General features: G+C 39.5%; 2 protein-coding genes across 12 annotated transcripts in view; one reads left to right on the top strand and one right to left on the bottom strand.

Moving 5' to 3' along the window:
- The window catches only part of ZNF585B (zinc finger protein 585B), a 90,860-nt gene extending 78,723 nt beyond the window's left edge, over positions 1-12,137 (bottom strand). For 2 of the 7 annotated variants that reach the window (XR_005214395.1, XM_037820184.1), the window contains exons 1-2: positions 11,513-12,137; positions 20-143 (exon numbers count right to left, since the gene is read on the bottom strand). The gene's annotated coding sequence lies outside the window, so the exon portion shown is untranslated. Of the gene's footprint in view, positions 1-14; positions 144-1,805; positions 1,864-2,811; positions 2,926-10,666; positions 10,719-11,512 lie in introns of those variants that run through there. The other 5 variants (XM_037820189.1, XM_037820187.1, XM_037820188.1 and 2 more) reach the window with 5 other exon arrangements.
- The window catches only part of LOC119521684 (zinc finger protein 383), a 129,541-nt gene that overhangs the window by 94,455 nt on the left and 17,510 nt on the right, over positions 1-17,576 (top strand). The window contains exons 1-2 of one of the 5 annotated variants that reach the window (XM_037820254.1): positions 11,917-12,247; positions 13,363-13,430. The exons of 1 other annotated variant lie outside the window; for it this stretch is intronic. In XM_037820254.1, the coding sequence (XP_037676182.1) occupies positions 13,404-13,430 (27 nt within the window). In that variant the 5' untranslated portion in view covers positions 11,917-12,247; positions 13,363-13,403. Of the gene's footprint in view, positions 1-11,916; positions 12,306-13,362; positions 13,431-17,576 lie in introns of those variants that run through there. 3 more of the 5 variants (XM_037820253.1, XM_037820256.1, XM_037820255.1) reach the window with 3 other exon arrangements.

The raw sequence follows: 17,576 nt of genomic DNA, 5'->3' as shown, positions 1-17,576 counted from the left end.
AAGGCACAGATTACCTTACCCAATGTGACCACATTGCTGTTTCTCCAACATCACATCTCTGTGCAAGTTCCTCTGTTTCAAGTCCAGATATTCTACTCCTCTTGAGAGAAGTCTATAGCCATATCCCCAATCATCACCAACCCCTGAAAAAACAAAGCCATGTACCAGCATACCTTGTTTTACTGTGCTTTGCTTTGTTTCACCAATACTGGTTTTTTTTTCCTTTGTTTTTTACAAACTGAAGATTTGTTACAACCCTGCACTGACCAAGTCTACTGGCACCATTTTTCCAACAGCAATGTGCATACTTTGTGTCTCTTCATCACATTTTAATTAAGGTGTATGTTCATTTTTTTAATACATAATGTTATTGCACACTTAATAGACAATAGTATAGTATAAACTTCGTTTTTACATTTTTCTTTTTTCTGAGATTGTTCACATACCATATAATTATCCAAAGATCCAAAGTGTACAATCAATTGCCATGGTACCATCATATAGCTGTGCATCAATTACCACAATTAATTTTTTTCAATTTTTAGAACAGAAAATAAAGACAAAAAAGGAAACTCAAATCCTCCCATACCCCTAACACCTCCCCTCCATTACTCATTGTATTGGTATAGCACATTTGTTACTGCTGATGAAAGAATGTTAAAATACTAACTGTAATATGTAGTTTCCAATAGGTATATATTTTTTCCTATACGCCCCTCTATTATAATCCTCTAGTTATAGTGTCAATCTCTAGTTCATGAGAGAGATTTCTAATATTTGTGCAGTTAATCATGGACACTGTCCACTACAACATTCAGTGTTTTATATATTCCCATCTTTTAACCTCCAACTTTCCTTCTGGTGACCTATGTGACTCTCAGCTTACCCTTTCCACCACATTCACAGACCATTCAGCACTGTTAGTCATTCTCAAAACATGCTACCATCACCTCTGTCTACTTCCAAATGTTTAAGTTCACCCTAGGTGAACATTCTGCTCATAATAAGCATCCACTCCCCATTCTTAAGCACCATTCTATATCCTGGTAACTTATATTTCATGTCTGTGAATTTACCTATTATAACCTGTTCATATCAGTGAGACCCTGCAATATTTGTCCTTATGTGTCTATCTTATTTCATTCAATATTCTCCCCTCAGGGTTTCTTCATCAACCCATTTTTTCAAGATGCTTTTCTTCACATACTATACATTCCATCCTAATTAAACAAATGATGGTTCCCTGTATAGTCACGTATTTATGCATTCACCACCATCACCACTATCTATATAAGGACATCCCCATTTCTTCCACAAAGCAGGAGGAAGAGTCAAAGGTAGAGAGACAAAAGAAAAAGAAAAAAGAAAGAGAGAAAAAAAGAGCACGACATCTAGGAAGCAACAAAAGGAAAGACAGAATTAAACTAAAGTAGAATAAAGAGTTAGACAACATCACCAATGCCAAGGGTCCCATACCCTTCCCCTATGTCCCCCCCAGGTTTGGTGTACTCTGTTACATTAAAGGAAGCATAATACAATGTTTCTGATTATAGTCTCTAGTTTGCATTGATTGTATTTTTCCCCCAATCCCATCCTATTTTTAACACCTTGCAATGTTGACATTCATTTGTTCTCCCTCATGTAAAAACATATTTGTACCTTTTATCACAATCATTGAGCACCCTAGGTTTCACTGAGTTATACAGTTCCAGTCTTTATCTTTCCTCTTTCCTTCTGGTGTCCCACATGCTCCTAACCTTCCTCTTTCAACCACACTCACAGTCATCTTTGTTCAGTGTACTTACATTGCTGTGATACTATCTCCCAAAATTGTGTTCCAAATCTCTCACTCCAGTCTTTTCCTTTCTGTCCGTAGTACTCCCTTTACTGTTTCCTGTAGAGCAGGTGTCTTGTTCACAAACTCTGTCATTGTCTGTTTGTCAGAGAATATTTTAAGCTCTCCCTCATATTTGAAGGATAGTTTTGCCGGGTATAGGATTCTTGGTTGGTGGTTTTCTCTTTCAGCATCTTAAATATATCACCCCACTTCCTTCTTGCCTCCGTGGTTTCTATAGAGAAATCTGCACATAGTCTTATCAAGCTTCCTTTGTATGTGATGGATCGCTTTTATCTTGTGCTTTCCTTAAGAGGAAAGATTGCCAAATTCTACTACCTGCCTTCTATTCAGAACCAGACACCAGAGCCTGGGGGAAAACAGCCACAGGCCACACCTCCTTACACTAGTCTGGAGGGACAGGCTGACAGGTGCCACCTACTGGGCAGAAAAGCACAGTGGCTTGAACCTCACAGGTTGCATCAATCTTCTAAGACATACCCTCAGGGAAACCTGATACTATTGCCTTCTTCTGAGATCTGAGCCTGTTCTGATCTGGGAAAACCTGATTGGGGTAGCCAAGGAAACCAGATGCCTAGACAACAGGAAACTACAACCTACACTAAGAAAAACAAAGTCAAAGGAACAAACTTACACTTCAACTGAGATACAGCAATTGAAACAACTAATGCTAAATCAATTCAACAAGTTTAGGGAAGATATGGCAAAAGAGATGAAGTATATAATGAAAATACTGGGTGTACATAAGGTAGAAATCGAAAGTTCGGAAAAACAACTGACAGAATCTATGGAAATGAAAGGCACAACACAAGAGATTAAAGACACAATGGAGACATACAACAGCAGATCTCAAGAAGCAGAAGAAAACACTCATCATCAGTAAGTGATTTATTGAATGAATCTGTGAACCCTGGTATAAGAGAAGTATGGAGGGAGGCACTGGATTAAGAGTCCACCATTTCTGGAAGGGGAGGAGCACAGTACTTGGCTCCTGGATGCGGCTCAGTTAGGCGGAAAGTTTCAGGATAAGGAAAGCAAATATTTGTGGCTTGGGAATGATGACTGTCATCCTGTAAGAAGAGAGAAAAAATGAATCACCTTGGCCATGACTCAGCATCACAAGCACTTTTTGGTTCCACTGTTAGCTCTCTTCTCTTAGAGATGGGCTGGGTCCAAAGAAGACAAATATAGGGAAGTTAAAAAAAAAAAAAAAAAGTGGCTTTGAAAGATCAGTTGCTAACACCTCTTGGAATCATTGTTCCCATGAGAAAATAGCTAGGCTGTCCTGATCCCGCATCAGAGAAACAAGTGTCTTTGTCTTGGAGAGAAGGTGAGTTGCACATGTAAGGAACTGGAGGAAAAATTTTCCAAAACCAGTTTGGAATGAGAAGAGCAATTCGGACTTTTATAGTCTGAACAGACTATAAAAAAAGAAATGGCCAGGATCCAGAAGAAGGGGGGGGGGGGTGGGGAAAAAAGAAAGAAAAAAAAAAATAGGACAGGAAAAGCTGTTTCATCACCATATTCAGTTATCTTAGAGGTTTCCCAACCCCCACCCCATTCAGGCTTTGATCTTGTTTTTCAAGGAAAGGAAAGTACTGATTATCAGACTTTATGGTGTTTCTTGGAAGGTCTCTAGGAACAGAGAATAAAACTTTTGAGATTAGGTCATCAGAAAGCTAATTCAATAAGGGCTTTTAGGCTTAAAAATAACTCAAGGCTGCTTGAGTGTAGTGATCATAATAAACATTTTTCAAACTACTGAAGACTATACTATGCATTCTTCAGCTAAAGGATTATATTGAGTATTTTCTCCCTAACTTTCCAGCTATCATTATGAGGTTAAAAATTATTATCTTCACTATAAAGCGTATTTGACTTACAATAATTTTACCAAATTATACAACTATATTATGCAGTTTTCTGAATCTGTTATATTTTGCAATAAAAATATTAAAAAATAAACCTGCTAACCTTTTTCTCTCCCCTTTCTATTTCATTCTCCTTTCCCCATGCCTGCCACTCACACAGATAAAAACAAGGGAGATGAGAGGGAATCTAGAACATAATGGTTCTCAGCCACATCAGTAACAATAGACCATGGCTGTCATAGGAGAGACAGGACTTTGGTGCCCCCTCACCTTCTATAAAAAGGTTAAGGCTCCTACATGCACAAGAAGATTCAAATCAGACCACCCTTTCCTGTGATGCTGATCTCATCTGAGACACACTGATTTGATCACCCTGAGTGGATCTTCAGTAGCTGTGTGAATCTTATGTGAATATTAGGCAAGCTAACCCACACTATTCCCCAGGCACAATGACAATCATGCTGAGGAAGGAGCACAATCAGTGTTCTACATAGGCTCAGCCTCTCCTACACCATACTAGGACTTCTTGGGTTCTGTCTCCATCTGTGTTTGAGAAGGGGTTGCATTACCTCCTCCTTTAAGACTTCAGATATAATTCTTGGAAGTAGTTATTATTCCCATTCATCTGATGCTCAAGTAGTCACTGGTCAAACTCTTATCAATAGTAAGTGGCAGTGTTGGGATTTTATTTATTATTACTATAATTTTACTTTTTAGTTTGGAAATTTTCAAATATATACAAAAGTAGAAAGAATATTATCATCAACCCTCAGTCTGTATCCATCACCCAGCCTCAAAACTTACCAAATTTGTTTAATGTACAATCCTTGAAATAAGTTTCTGAAAAATAAAATTAATAAGTAAAATTTTTATAGAGTCTTAGATAGAGCCCTGGGTTTTCTTTAGGGTTTTCAGGAATACTGTTGGTTTGGGCTTGACATACTGAGGCAATTTGTAGTATCTCGCTGAAGCTTGCATAAAAATAACCTCCAGAATGACCTTTCAATTCTATTTGAAATCTCTTAGCCACTGAAACCTTATTTTGTTACATTTCTCTTCCCTCTTTGGTCAGGAAGGCATTGTCAATCCCATTATGCCAGGGCCATGCTCATCCCTAGGAGTCATGTCCCACATTGGAAAAGCTTCTTTTATTTGAACTGATTTGGAGGTCACCTAGTTCTATTGCCTTTGGGGCATCTGTTGAAACATTTACAGGAAAGCATTTTAATTTCAAAGCTGCCTGACACAGTAGAAAACACTTGGGGCACACAATACACTAAAAAGAACATTTAAAAGTAAAAGCTGAGGAATGAGCTATCCATTGGGGCTTTGAAAAGCGGGATCTAGAAGGCCACATGCACAGATATGACTGTGTGCATGCTCAGAAAAGACCTGAGAAGGCTGAAAGCTGTCACCTGTGCCTGGCCATGAAGCTTCGTGTGAGCATAAAGTGAAGGCTAGTGCAGAGCTGTAAACCGGCTGACTGAGGATTAAGAAGGTGTAGTGACTTCAATGTGAGGATTTTGGAGTTGGCCAAGAAAAATATTTGACCTCTTGATGGCAGTTACATACAAGCTATTTATTAGGGGTGTAGCTTTACCAGGTTTGCAGTAGGAGTGGCAGGTTCTTGCAGCAGGAAACCTTTTAGAGGCCATTGGGTGTGAGGGGAGCCACTAGAAGGGAAGCAGGACAAGGGGAAAACCCTCAAACTCCCACAGAAGAAGAGGAAGGAATGGAGGAGTGTGTTGTATGACTAGGTGATTCAAAGTCAACATGATGGGAACCTCTGGGCCAGAGAGCTCCAAGCAGCTGAAGTGGCATGGGGCCTTATATGTGCAGGGTCTTATCAATGGAGAGCAGATGTTGGGCCAGTTAACTGCAAAAGGCTAAAAATTGCTTACTTGGGTTGGGCTATTTTTTTTTTTTTTAATTGAATGTATAAGAATTTGAATTTGGTGCTGGAGTGTTTTTAATGGACCCACACTGCTGTGAAGAAGTCAACAGCACAAATTTTGTTGAGCCATTACATGACAAAAGGTCATCTTTGGTCCATTTACATAATAATAAAACCATGCTGTAACATGCACACAATCCCTCAGCCAAGACTGGGAGAATTTTTAGTTCCAAGCATTTAAACAAATCTCTGTCCAATCATTATGTGAACATTAAGTAAATCAGTAGAGACTTCAGTGGCCACAAACAACAAAGAATACAGTGTGTAGAAAATTAGTTCAGGTAAGTCACTAAACAAACCAACAATAACAACAAACAGCAACAAAAAAGTAATCCTGGGGAAAGGGAGAGAATATGATTTCCAGGGCTGAACATTATTGTATTTTAAACATCTAGTTTTCAGCAAAGAATTATGAGGCATGTAAAACAAAACAAAACAAAACAAAACAAACAAGCAAACAAAAAAACAACAAAGTATGGCAAAAACATGGGGAAGAAAGGGATCAATAGACACTGTCCCTGAGGAAGCACACTTTTTGGACTTACCAGAAAAAAACTTCAATCTGCTATTTTAAATATGTTAAAAGATCTAAAGCAAATCATGTGTAAACGACTAAAGGAAAGTATGAGAATAAACAGCAATACAGAGATAGAAATTATAAAAGGAAACCAAACAAATTCTTGAGTTGAACAGTACAACAGACAAAATGAAAAAAATCACTAGAGCAGTTCAACAGTAGATTTGAGGAGGCAGAAGAAAGATTCAGTGAACTTGGAGATAGGTCCATTGAGATTATCCAGTATACAGAAGAGGAAGAAAAAAGAATGAAGAAAATGAACAGAGCCTAAGAGACCTGTGGACACAATCAAGCATACCTACATGGGCATAATAGGGGTCCCAAAAGGAAAGGAGAAATAATATTTGAAGAAATAATTGTTGAAAATTCCCCCAATTCAATTTTAAAAACAAAACAAAACAAAACATTAATCTCTACAGTGAAGAAGCTCAATTATCACCAAGTAGGATGAACTCAGAGGGGTCCTCACCTGGACACAACATAAGCAAACTGTTGAAGCCAAAGCCAAAGAGGGAATCTTGAAAGCAGGAAGAGAGAAGTGACTCATCATATACAAGGGATCCTCAATTAGATTAACAATTGATTCCTCATCAGAAACCATGGAGACCAGAGGCAGTGGGATGACATATTCAAAGCGGTGATAGAAAAAATCCACAAACTAAGACTTCTATATCTGGTAAAAACTATCCTATATATAAAACAAGAAATAAGGGCACTCCCAAAACTGAGAGTTAGTTGCTACCAGACCTGCCCTACAAGAAACATTAAACTGAATCTTTCAGTCTGATGAAAGGACATTAGACAGTAACTTGAATCCACATGAAATAAGACAGCACTGGTAAAGGTAATTACATAAGTAACTATGATACACTGCATAAATGTATTTTTGTTTGTAATACTTTATTCTCCTATATGATTTAAAAGACACCTGTGTAAAGCAATAATTATGTATCTGTTGAAGTATACAAAATGTATAAAGATGCAACCTGTATGACAATAACAGCACAAAGGAGGAAGGAACACAGATATAGAGGAACAGTTTTTGTATACTATTGAAATTAATTTGAATTATATTTTAAAAAATAAGAATTTAATTCTAATCTCCAAGGACAACCACTAATAAAATAACTAAAAACCATAGTTAAAGAAACGTTGAAGGAATTTAAAAAACACCCTAGAAAATATCCATTTATCTGAAAAGAAGGCAGTAATGGAGAAACTGAGGAACAAAAAAAGACATAAATACAAAAAATAGCAAAATTTTAGATACAAATCACACTTTATAGGTAATTACATTGGGTTTAAATGGATTAAATTCTCCAATTAAATGCAGAGATCGGCAGAATAAATAATAAAAGGTGATCCAACTATATTCTGTCTACAGCACACTTACTTTAAATTCAAAGAAACAAGTAAGTTGAAAGTAAAAAGACAGAAGAAGATATACTATGCAAAGTGTAACCAAAAGAGAGCTGGAGTGACTATATTAATAGAAGACAAAATGGACTTCAAGACTAAGATTGTTATAGAGACAAAGAAGGACATGTCATAATGATAAAAGAGCCAATCCATCAAGAAGATACAGCAATTATAAATATATATGCACCTAACTACAGAGTCCCAACGTACATGAAGCAAAAAAATGACAGAATTGAAGAAATACACATTTCAGCAATAATACCTGGAGACTGAAATACCTCACTTTAAAAAATGGATATAACAACTAGGCAAAAGACTTTATTAAAGTCTTTTATTTCCTTATTTCAGCAAGGAAATAAAAGACTTTAATAAAACTAAACTAACTGATCTAAGAGACCATCTATAGAACACTCCACCCAACAAAAGCAGAATACACATTTCAAGTGCCCAGGGTACATCTTCCAGTAGAGACCATAAAGTAGGCCATAAAACAAATCTCAATAAATTTTAAAATATTGAAATCATATAAAGTGTGCTCTCTGATGAAAATATAAATAAAACAGAAGGAAATTAGTGAAACCTAGGAATTAAACACATCAAACACCACATTCCTACTTAACTAATGAATCAATGAAAAAAATTACAGGTGATAACGAGAAAATACTTTGAGGTGAACCCAAAGCAACAACACACCAGGACTTATAGGGTGCAATGAAAATAGTTCTCAGAGTGAAATTTATACCAGTAAATGCCTACATTAAAAATAAGAAAGATCTCAAAATGATAACCTGAAACTTATACCTTATAAAACTCAAAAATAAGAGCAAACTAAGCCCAAAGCAATCAGAAAGGAGGAGTTAATGAAGAGTAGAGTGGAAATAAACAAAACATAGAAAAACAATAGGTAAAATCAATGAAACCAAAAGTTGGTTCATTGAAATAAACCAGAAACAAAAGTTCGAGTGTTGTATGATCTCACTGATATGAAATAATTAGAATAAGCAAATTCTTAGAGTAGAAACTAGAATATAGGTTACCAGGGGCCAGAGTGGGGGTAGGGAATGAGCGTTAATGCTTAAATTGTATGGTTTCTATTTGGGGTGATGGAAAGTCTTGGTAATGGATGGTGGTGATAGTAATACAACATTGTGAGCATAATTAATAGCACTAGTTGTATATTTGAATGTGGTTAAAAGGGGAAATTTTAGGTTGTATATATGTTACCAGGATAAAAGTTTAAAAACCACATAGGATTGTATAACACAAATGGGGAACCCTGATAAAAACCATGGACTATAGTTAATAGAATCACAATAATATTCGTTCATCAATTGAAACAAATGTAACACACTAATGCAAGGTGTTAATTATGGGGAGTATATGGCAACTCTGTATTTTCTGCATGATTTTTCTATAAACCTATAACTTCTCTAATAAAAAAGAAGTTGGCTCCTTGGAAAGATCAATGAAGTTAAAAAACCTTTAGCTAAACTGACCAAAGGGGAAAACAAAAGAAAACACAAATTAGTAAAATTAGGAATGCAAGAGAGGACATTAATCCCAACTTTACAGAAACAAAAAGGATTATAAAGGATTACTATAAAAAACTATGTCAATATTATCAGATTACCTAGATAAAAGACAAATTCCTAGAAAGATACATCCTATGAAAACTGACTGAAAAACAAATAGAAAATCTGAATAGACCTGTAGCTGTAAGTTGAATTATGTCCCCCAAAACATCCTAACGCCTGATAACGTGAATGTGACCTCACTGGGAAATAAGATCTCTGCAGATGTAATCAAGTTAAGATGAAGTCATAGTGGATTAGAGTGGGCCTATTCCAACAACTGCTGTTCTTATAAGAAAATCATGTGAAGACCCAGGGACACAGAGACATAAATCCTTTATATCACTGCCCCTGGTTTTCAAGTAATCCTAGTCTACATCCTCAATTCATTGGGTGGCCCTAGTCATCTCTGAACTCCAAAAATCCCCTTTGTCAAAATAACACTAGCCTTCACTTATGGAATAAACGCATGCCTGGCCTGGGAAAAATGTAGATGTTAGTGTCTATATCTGCATGGCAACTTGGTTGTGGGCCAAAAAACTCTTTGACTCTCACCCTCTTTCTTCAACTTTTTTGTTCTGTTTTGTTTTTGCTTTTGTTCCACTGATCTCTCATGCTAGATTTTATTGTGGAGAAATCTGACATTGCCCAAGTTTCTTTCCTTTGAGTAATCTGACATTTTCCTTGGATACCCAAGAGTCTTCCTTCATCTTATAATAATAAGATAATAACACTGATTAAAACTAAGATATATCCTAGTTTTCTGGGTTGATTTTCTCTTAAACACGGCCCTGTATTGATCTTGGCACACAGGTTCCACATGACATCATCGTGCTTGACCTGCACTCTCCTCCTGGCAGCTACCTCTTCATAGTTTCCCTTTCACTATTTCTTGCCTTCATGGAATTAATTTTTGGCTATTTCTGGAGCCTACTACCATCGGGATTTACCAGCAACTCAGCATCACTTCCTACCTGTTACCTCAGCCTCCAGCATGCTTCTATGTAACTCAACTCTGTGAGGAAATGCACCTGTGTATTTTGGAGTTCATGAACTTTTCCTTTCTAAGAGTTTTGCTGAAACTGGAATTTGCTGTTTCGGTCCCCATTTGTGACTGAACTGTTTCCAAGAAGACAAAGCAGTAAGATTCATATCTAAACTTGTGGGCAGCCAATTCAGCACCCGCAGTCGGCCTAGTGGCACGGTCCCTGGGCCTTCAGTACATGTCGTGGTGACCGTTCCGCAAGGCGGAGCGTCGAGTGGCACCTATGACTTCTGCCTAAAAGGAATTTGTTTCTTATGCTGTTTCTTATATGTTTCTTATATTCATACTGCTTCTTTTTCTCATTTGGTGTCTTTTGGGCTCTGTGGTGGTGACATGTTCCCACACCTAGCTACATTAATGAGCCAGCAACTTACCCTGCATTAGCGTCAGCGTAGTGAAAATGCCTGCTCCTGTCTTAGAAAACAATAGGTCACCCTTTCTGCTCAAAATCCCCCTTCCCAAGCTTTGAAAGAGTTAGCTAGAAGAAATAAAAAGGTAATGATTAACAGACTCTAAAACATGAACACAAAAAATAGTTATAGTTTGCTTGGTACTAAATAACAGGAACTGCTATGCCTGTGCCAAAAACACTGTGTCCTGCTACGCTCCAGGGAGTCTGTCCCTGCTAGTCCATTGATCACTGTGTAAGAATAAATAATGTCTGAGATTTAGTCAAACTATACTAGTATTGCATTCCTGAATGCTAGTGCGTATGTTACAGAAAATTATAAAAATAAAGCTCTGATGCTCTGCTTGGTCGGAGATTCCATCTTCGTACCCGGACACAACAAGGTGTCTGTCTCGTTTTTTCGCCGACTCCAGCCCCCTATCAGGACCCTGCCCGTTGCTGAGGGTTAGGCCAGCCCTCGGCATAAACTGTAGTACTGAATATATACTTATGGGTCCAATTTTTTTTCCCCCAGTTGGGAGAGTTAGTTATCAACCCATGGAGGGCTGGGAAGGAATAAAGTGCAACTTCAAATACTGCAGAGGGAGACTGTAAATGTAAAAACAGGGTCTCCAAGGCATCGAAGGGTGTGGGATCCAGAGCCACACGCAAGGAACAAAGACCGTATTTTATAAAAATCGTCGTTTAAAACATGTATCAGACTAATTGGTTTGCATTCTGCTTTTCAAATAGTCGAGTAAAATTGATGATCCCAGGAGATGCACCTAGTAGTATCATCATTTTCCAAATGAAGATAGACTAAGTAACTCACCGAATTCCACCTACGGCCTTACGCATATCGGAATTCTCCTCAGCACCACCCGCTCCTCCCTCGCGATCAATACACACACAGCTGGACGCTCTGGAAAATCCTCGCCCCATCAGCCCCCTTTCGGTTTCCGGGATTACGCTTCTTCAGTTTCCCTGGTGCGGCTCGGGTCTGAGACACCCAGCTTCCACCTCCCTCGCCGCGCTGCTCCCGTGCCACTCTCACCCACGCACTCTAGTTAGTCACAAAGACTCCTAGGAGACTCGGGGCGCGTCGGCACTCTTCACTGCGGCAGGACCAGGCGGAGCCAAGAAAGTCAGTTAAGACTACCTTCCTTCCGTTGAGGCGGTGCGACGCCTTTTTCCGGTTTCGGACTACATTTCCCAGAAGCTCTTGCTGCACGAATCAATCTGTGGCGCGAATATGGCTCCCTGTTCCTGTTTCTTAGGGAAACATAGTTTTCTGGGGGAAGACCAGGCCGGATCTGTGGAAACAGCTTATTCCCAAGATGTGCAGCCGACCTCGAGTGGGAGCCTCACTCCGAGCCTGCTTCTGGATCTCGGAGAGAGTAGGAGGAAAGCAGGGGTAGCAACCTAGCTTAGGCCGGGAACAATCAGAAATACAGGAGCTAGAGATCCTCTTGCTTGCGCGTGTGCGGCCCAGAACTACGTTTCCCGGAGGCCCCAGCGAGAAAAAGGGCCGCCACTTCCGTCGTCCGAAGGACCTTCGGCCTCCGGGGTAGGCGAAGTACGCGGTGATCGGCCTGGGTCGCGGGGGGCTCGGCTAGGCTCCGCAGGTGCGTTTTCGGTGGCCTGAAGTGACTGGAGAGCGGGTCCAGGCCCTCGGGCGGCTGGGCGGTCAAGCTGGGGTAGGGACGCGAGGTATGGGATATCATGTGTGGTGGTGACCTTGTCTGATTGTGCCTCTGTGTGTGTGAGGTCGGGATTTTGTGTCGCTGTGGAGGCGGTATCCTGATCCTGTGACCGTGTGCGGAGCTGTATGTGCAGGTGTGACTGTGCTTCATGGTGGGACTGATTGTGTGTGACTGTGTAACTTTGTGTGACATTGTTGGGTGTGCATGTGTGTGTAGAAGATAAATCTGTGATTATGCAGCTATGATAGTGTGTTATCCAGAGCAGTGTATGTTTGTGTTTGTGTGTATGTGAGCACCACTAAGTATACAGGGTGTCTGAGACTGTGTGAGATTATGTGTGGGTGAACTGTAACTGTGTGCGGTTGGGGAGTCTGTAATTGTGTCAAAGTCACATTGTGTGTGTCTTAGTGGTGCGTATGTGTTATTTTGACTGGCTGTGTGCGTGTGTGCACGTGTGTGTAGGAGTGGCTGAAACTTTGTGGCCTGTACTGTGTTACCGGTTGTTACTAAATGTAGCATTGTATGGTTGTGTGTGGTGCTGAGTTTGAGGAGTCTAGCCATGTGGGTGTGACTGTGTGTGACACCCCTCCACCTCAGTTGAGTGTGGAACTATGGTTGTATGACCATGCATAGTGCCATTTTTTGGGCAAGGAGTGCCTGTGATTTTTTGTATGTGAGTATGTGGGTCCCCATGGTGGGTGAGTGGTTGTGCAGTACAGTATTGGGTATATGGATATTGGGTGCCTGTGTCTGCTTTTGTGACTTCAGTGCCCTGTCCCAAGAGACTCCTCTGAGGTTAGGACAGATTTTGAACTCGGGACAGCACAGATTTCACCCCTTCTCTGTGAACTGATCAGGATGGACCAGATGGCTCTGACCCCCCTTTCTCCATAGGGGTGGGTCCTGAGTGACCTCTGCTGTGGTCAGTCTGGGAGGCAAGAAAGGCCTGGTACGTCATGATTCCGTTTTCCTTCCTCAGCTCTGTTCTTCTTAGAGAGATCCCCAGAGGAGGAAGGAAGAATGGCTGTTGACCAAGCCATGTACCAGGTGCGCTGGGCTTTCCTTTTTGCTTTCCTTCTTCTGGACTGTCTTGTGTAATACAGAGCATCAAATGACTTGGTTTCTACAAATTTCCATTCAAGAAAATGATGGGAAGCCTTTGGGTTGGACACACAGATCCCAGGATCCTCCCCAACTTTACATAGTAATGTTGACAAATTAATTTGGAAAGTAGCTCAGTTTCTCCTGTGTACTATGTTTTTGCTTCTTGTTTTTACATTATTTTAAAGAATTTGGAAAAATAGGAAGTTAGAGCAAAAGTAAACTCCTATCACCCAGACCACTGTTTGATCTATTTCCTTCCAATAAGTTTCCTATGAATATATAGGGTACATTATTTTCAAGATTGGAATATTACAGTATTACCATTTAATTTCTTGTATTTTCACTAAAAATTATATATAGCTATTATGTAGTTTTTCTTTACTTCTGAATATTACATACATAAAGTGCTTAAAATTTAGACATATTGTTTAAAAAGTAATTATGAAGGAAACTTATATATAACAAAAACTTAAACTTCATTAGCACTCCAGAAGCCCCCTATTTTTCTTGTCCCCAAAATAAGCCTATTCTTCCCACCTCTTTAGGTAACCCTTATCCTGATGTTAGTGATAATTACCTTCTTTCCTGAAAATATAGTTTTATACACATATGTACACATCCCTAAACAATATAGTTTAGTTTCACTTAAAAAAACAAAACAAAACAAAACTTTATACAAATGAATTGTGCTGTATAACGTTTTTTTTGTTGTTTTATTTTATTGTTTATTTATTTATTTAGTCATTCATTCATTTTATTAGAGAAGTTTAGGGTTTACAAAATTGCATAAAATATAGGGTTCCCATATACCACCCCATTATTAATACCTTACATTGCTGAGGTACATTTGCTACAATTGAGGAAAGCACATTTTTATAACTGTACTATTAAATACTGTCCATGGTTTAACTTAGAGTTCACTGTGAGTAGTTCCATGGATTTTTTTTAAAAAATTTATTCTATTACCATTTATACAACCTAATATTTCCCCTATGACCCACATTCAAATAAATAATTCAGCGTGTTAAATTCATAAAGTTGTGCTACCATCACCACTGCCCATTACCAAAACTTTTCCATTGCCCCAAAAAGAAACTCTACATTTTAAGCCTTAACTCCCTGTTTCCTACCTCCACCCCATCCCCTGGTAACCTATATTTTAGCCTATGTTTGTCCTTGTGTCTAAAGTGAGTTTCTTGTAGACAGCATATAGATGGGTCCTGTTTTTTAATCCATTCTGCCAGTCTGTGTCTTTTTATTGGGGAGTTTAATCCATTTACATTTAGTGTTATTACTGTAAGGGCAGTACTTTCTACTACCATTTTGCTTTTTGGAATTTATATGTCATATCTTATTTTTTCCTCTCCTTTTACCTTTCCTGATAATCTTCATTTCTGCACTCTTCTCCAGCTCTCTCTCTCCTGTCTTTTCCTATCAGCCTGTAGCACTCCCTTTAGTATTTCTTGTAGTGCCGGTCTCTTATTCACAAACTCTCTCAGTGTCTGTTTGTCTGAAAATGTTTTAATCTCTCCCTCATTTTTGAAGGAAAGTTTTGCTGGGTATAGAATTCTTGGTTGGCAGTTTTTCTCTTTCAGTGTCTTAAATATATCATGCCACTGTCTTCTTGCCTCCATGGTTTCTGCAGAGAAATCTGTACATAGTCTTATTGACTTTCCCTTGTACGTGATGGATTGCTTTTCTCTTGCTGCTTTCAGAATCCTCTCTTTGTCTTTGACATTGGACAATCTGACCAGTAAGTGTCTTGGAGTAGGTCTATTGGGATCTATTCTATTTGGGGTACGTTGTACTTCTTGAATCTCTAATTTTCTGTCTTTTATAAGAGTTGGGAAATTTTCAGTGAATATGTCTTCTATTACTCTTTCTGCCCCTTTTCCCCTCTCTTCTCCTTCTGGGATACCCATAACATGTATATTTGTGCGTTTCATGTTGTCACTCATCTCCCTAAGACCCTGCTCATAGTTTTCCATTTTTTTCACCATCTGTTCTTTTGTGTGTATGAATTCTAATGACCTGTCTTCCAGTTCACTGATCCTTTCTTCTGCCTGTTCAGATCTACTGTTGTGTCCCTCCATTGTGTTTTTCATATCCTCCATTGTGGCCTTCATTACCATGAGTTCTGCCATTTGTTTTTTTAAGTTTATGAATTCTTCTTTATGGTCAGCCAGTGTCTTCTTTATATCCTTCAGCTCTTTTGCTATATCTTCCTTCATTTCATCAAATTTATTTAGCATTAGTTGCCTCCACTCCTGTGTCTCAGCTGAGCTATTAGTTTGTTCCTTTGGCTGGTCCATGTTTTCATGTTTCCTGGTATGGCTTGTTATCTTAAGTTGTCTAGGCATCTGATTCTCTTGATTAGTTTATTTTGGAACTTGTTTTCTGTCTTTTACTTAGTGGTTTTCTTGTTGGTTGGCTTTGTTTTCTCGCCTCTGTTATTCAGTTCAACTTATTCTAGACCTCTAACTTAGGTTCTATTTAGTTGATCGGAATTTTTCCCCTCTTGTTTTTTCTGTTTCTTGCTCTGCCTCTATGTAACCTTTTTGTGAGTGGGTCTCCTCAGATATGGTCGACCTTAGTCAGATTTTCCCAGTCTAGTGAGGCCCAGGTCTCATTGGGAGGGTATGGAGTTTTCCTGAGAATGAGACCCTCCTATGAGGCCTTTAGAATTGGTGCTTTTCCTCTCCTGTCCAGCAGGTGGCGCTGGCCAGCCCGCAGCTCCCCCACCAGTGTAAGGAGGTATGGGGACTTTAGTTCTCCTGGTGACTCTGATCCTGTCAGGGGTGTGGCTGACTGAAGCTGGAATCTGAATTCCAGCCCCTGGGGTCTGAATTCCCAGAAGGAGGACTGCCAGTTGAGCTGGGCCTCCCTCCACTCTCCCAATCCTAAGAATTCCAGTTGTCTCTCAGGGGCACTATTCCCTTCTCCTCTCTCCTCTTTGGGGCCTCTCCAGGTAGATTCCTTGGTCAGCCTGAGTTGCCAATTAAAGACGGGGGTGGAGGCCTTCAGTAGTGAATACGGAATTCAAAGACACTGTAGGTACTCTGTCTCCCCTCAAGCCCAGCCTAGTCCCTCAACCTGGGATTTCTGATAGAAAATAACCACATATATTACTTTTAGATTTAAAAAAAAAAAAAAAGTAGAAAAGAAATCAAGAAAAAGAAAAAAGGAAAAAAAAAGAGTCTCTTTTAAACGTTTTTCCCCAGCCTGGAAGTTTTGTCAGTGTCAGAATAGAGCATTTAAAGATATGCTTTGGGCTATTGTCTGATAATTACTCTCCAACTGCTTCAGTTCCACCCCTGCCGGGGGCTATTGAAATGCAAAAAGATAAGAGATCAGCGAGAAGCCAGAAGGGACAAAATGTAAGGGAAAAAAAAAAATGGCTTTTTTGGAGTCTGGGAATGGGTGCCCGCTTTTACGTGCCCCCACTTCTTGGAGCCCAGCCCTTCTTTAGCACCCCAGCTCCCAAAGTTAGTTAATTAATTTGTTAATTAATTCTGCAGTTGAGGCTGGTTTGAGCCTCCCTTCTTGCCCTCAGCAGATTGCTGTTTTTGTTTTTTTTTTTTTCCCCCCTTTCAGGGAGCCGGCAGCAAGACAGTCTGTGAGGTCTGGGTGGGGAGGGGCGCCAGACCCCTGGTCCGGGAAACTTACAATGTTCGCTGCGATCTCAGCTTTTCCTCCAATTCCAAACTTGTGTCCAATGTGTGACTGGTTACTGGAGACCCCGAAAACACTGTTTCATATAGTTCTTGGGTAATTGCCAGCTGCTCTCGGGGAGAGACGAAATTCTGCTCCTCACCACTCCGCCATCTTGCCCCGCCTCTCCTAACCTATATTTTAGATTCTGACTCTGTGAGTTTGTTTATCCTCATTATTTCATATCATTGGGGTCATACAGTATTTGCCCTTTTGTGTCAGGGTTATTTCACTCAACATGACATCTTCAAAGTTCATCTATATAGTCACATATATCAGAACTTCATTCCTTTTTACAGCTGAATAAAAGTCCGTTGTGTGCCATTCATCAGATGACAGATAGGTGGGTTGCTTCCATCTTTTGGCAATTGTGAATAA

Source organism: Choloepus didactylus, chromosome 27 (genome assembly GCF_015220235.1).
Source record: "Choloepus didactylus isolate mChoDid1 chromosome 27, mChoDid1.pri, whole genome shotgun sequence".
In the NCBI taxonomy this organism is placed as follows: domain Eukaryota; kingdom Metazoa; phylum Chordata; class Mammalia; order Pilosa; family Megalonychidae; genus Choloepus; species Choloepus didactylus.
Note: the sequence above shows the minus strand (reverse complement) of the source record. Positions and strands in the feature narration are given on the sequence as shown.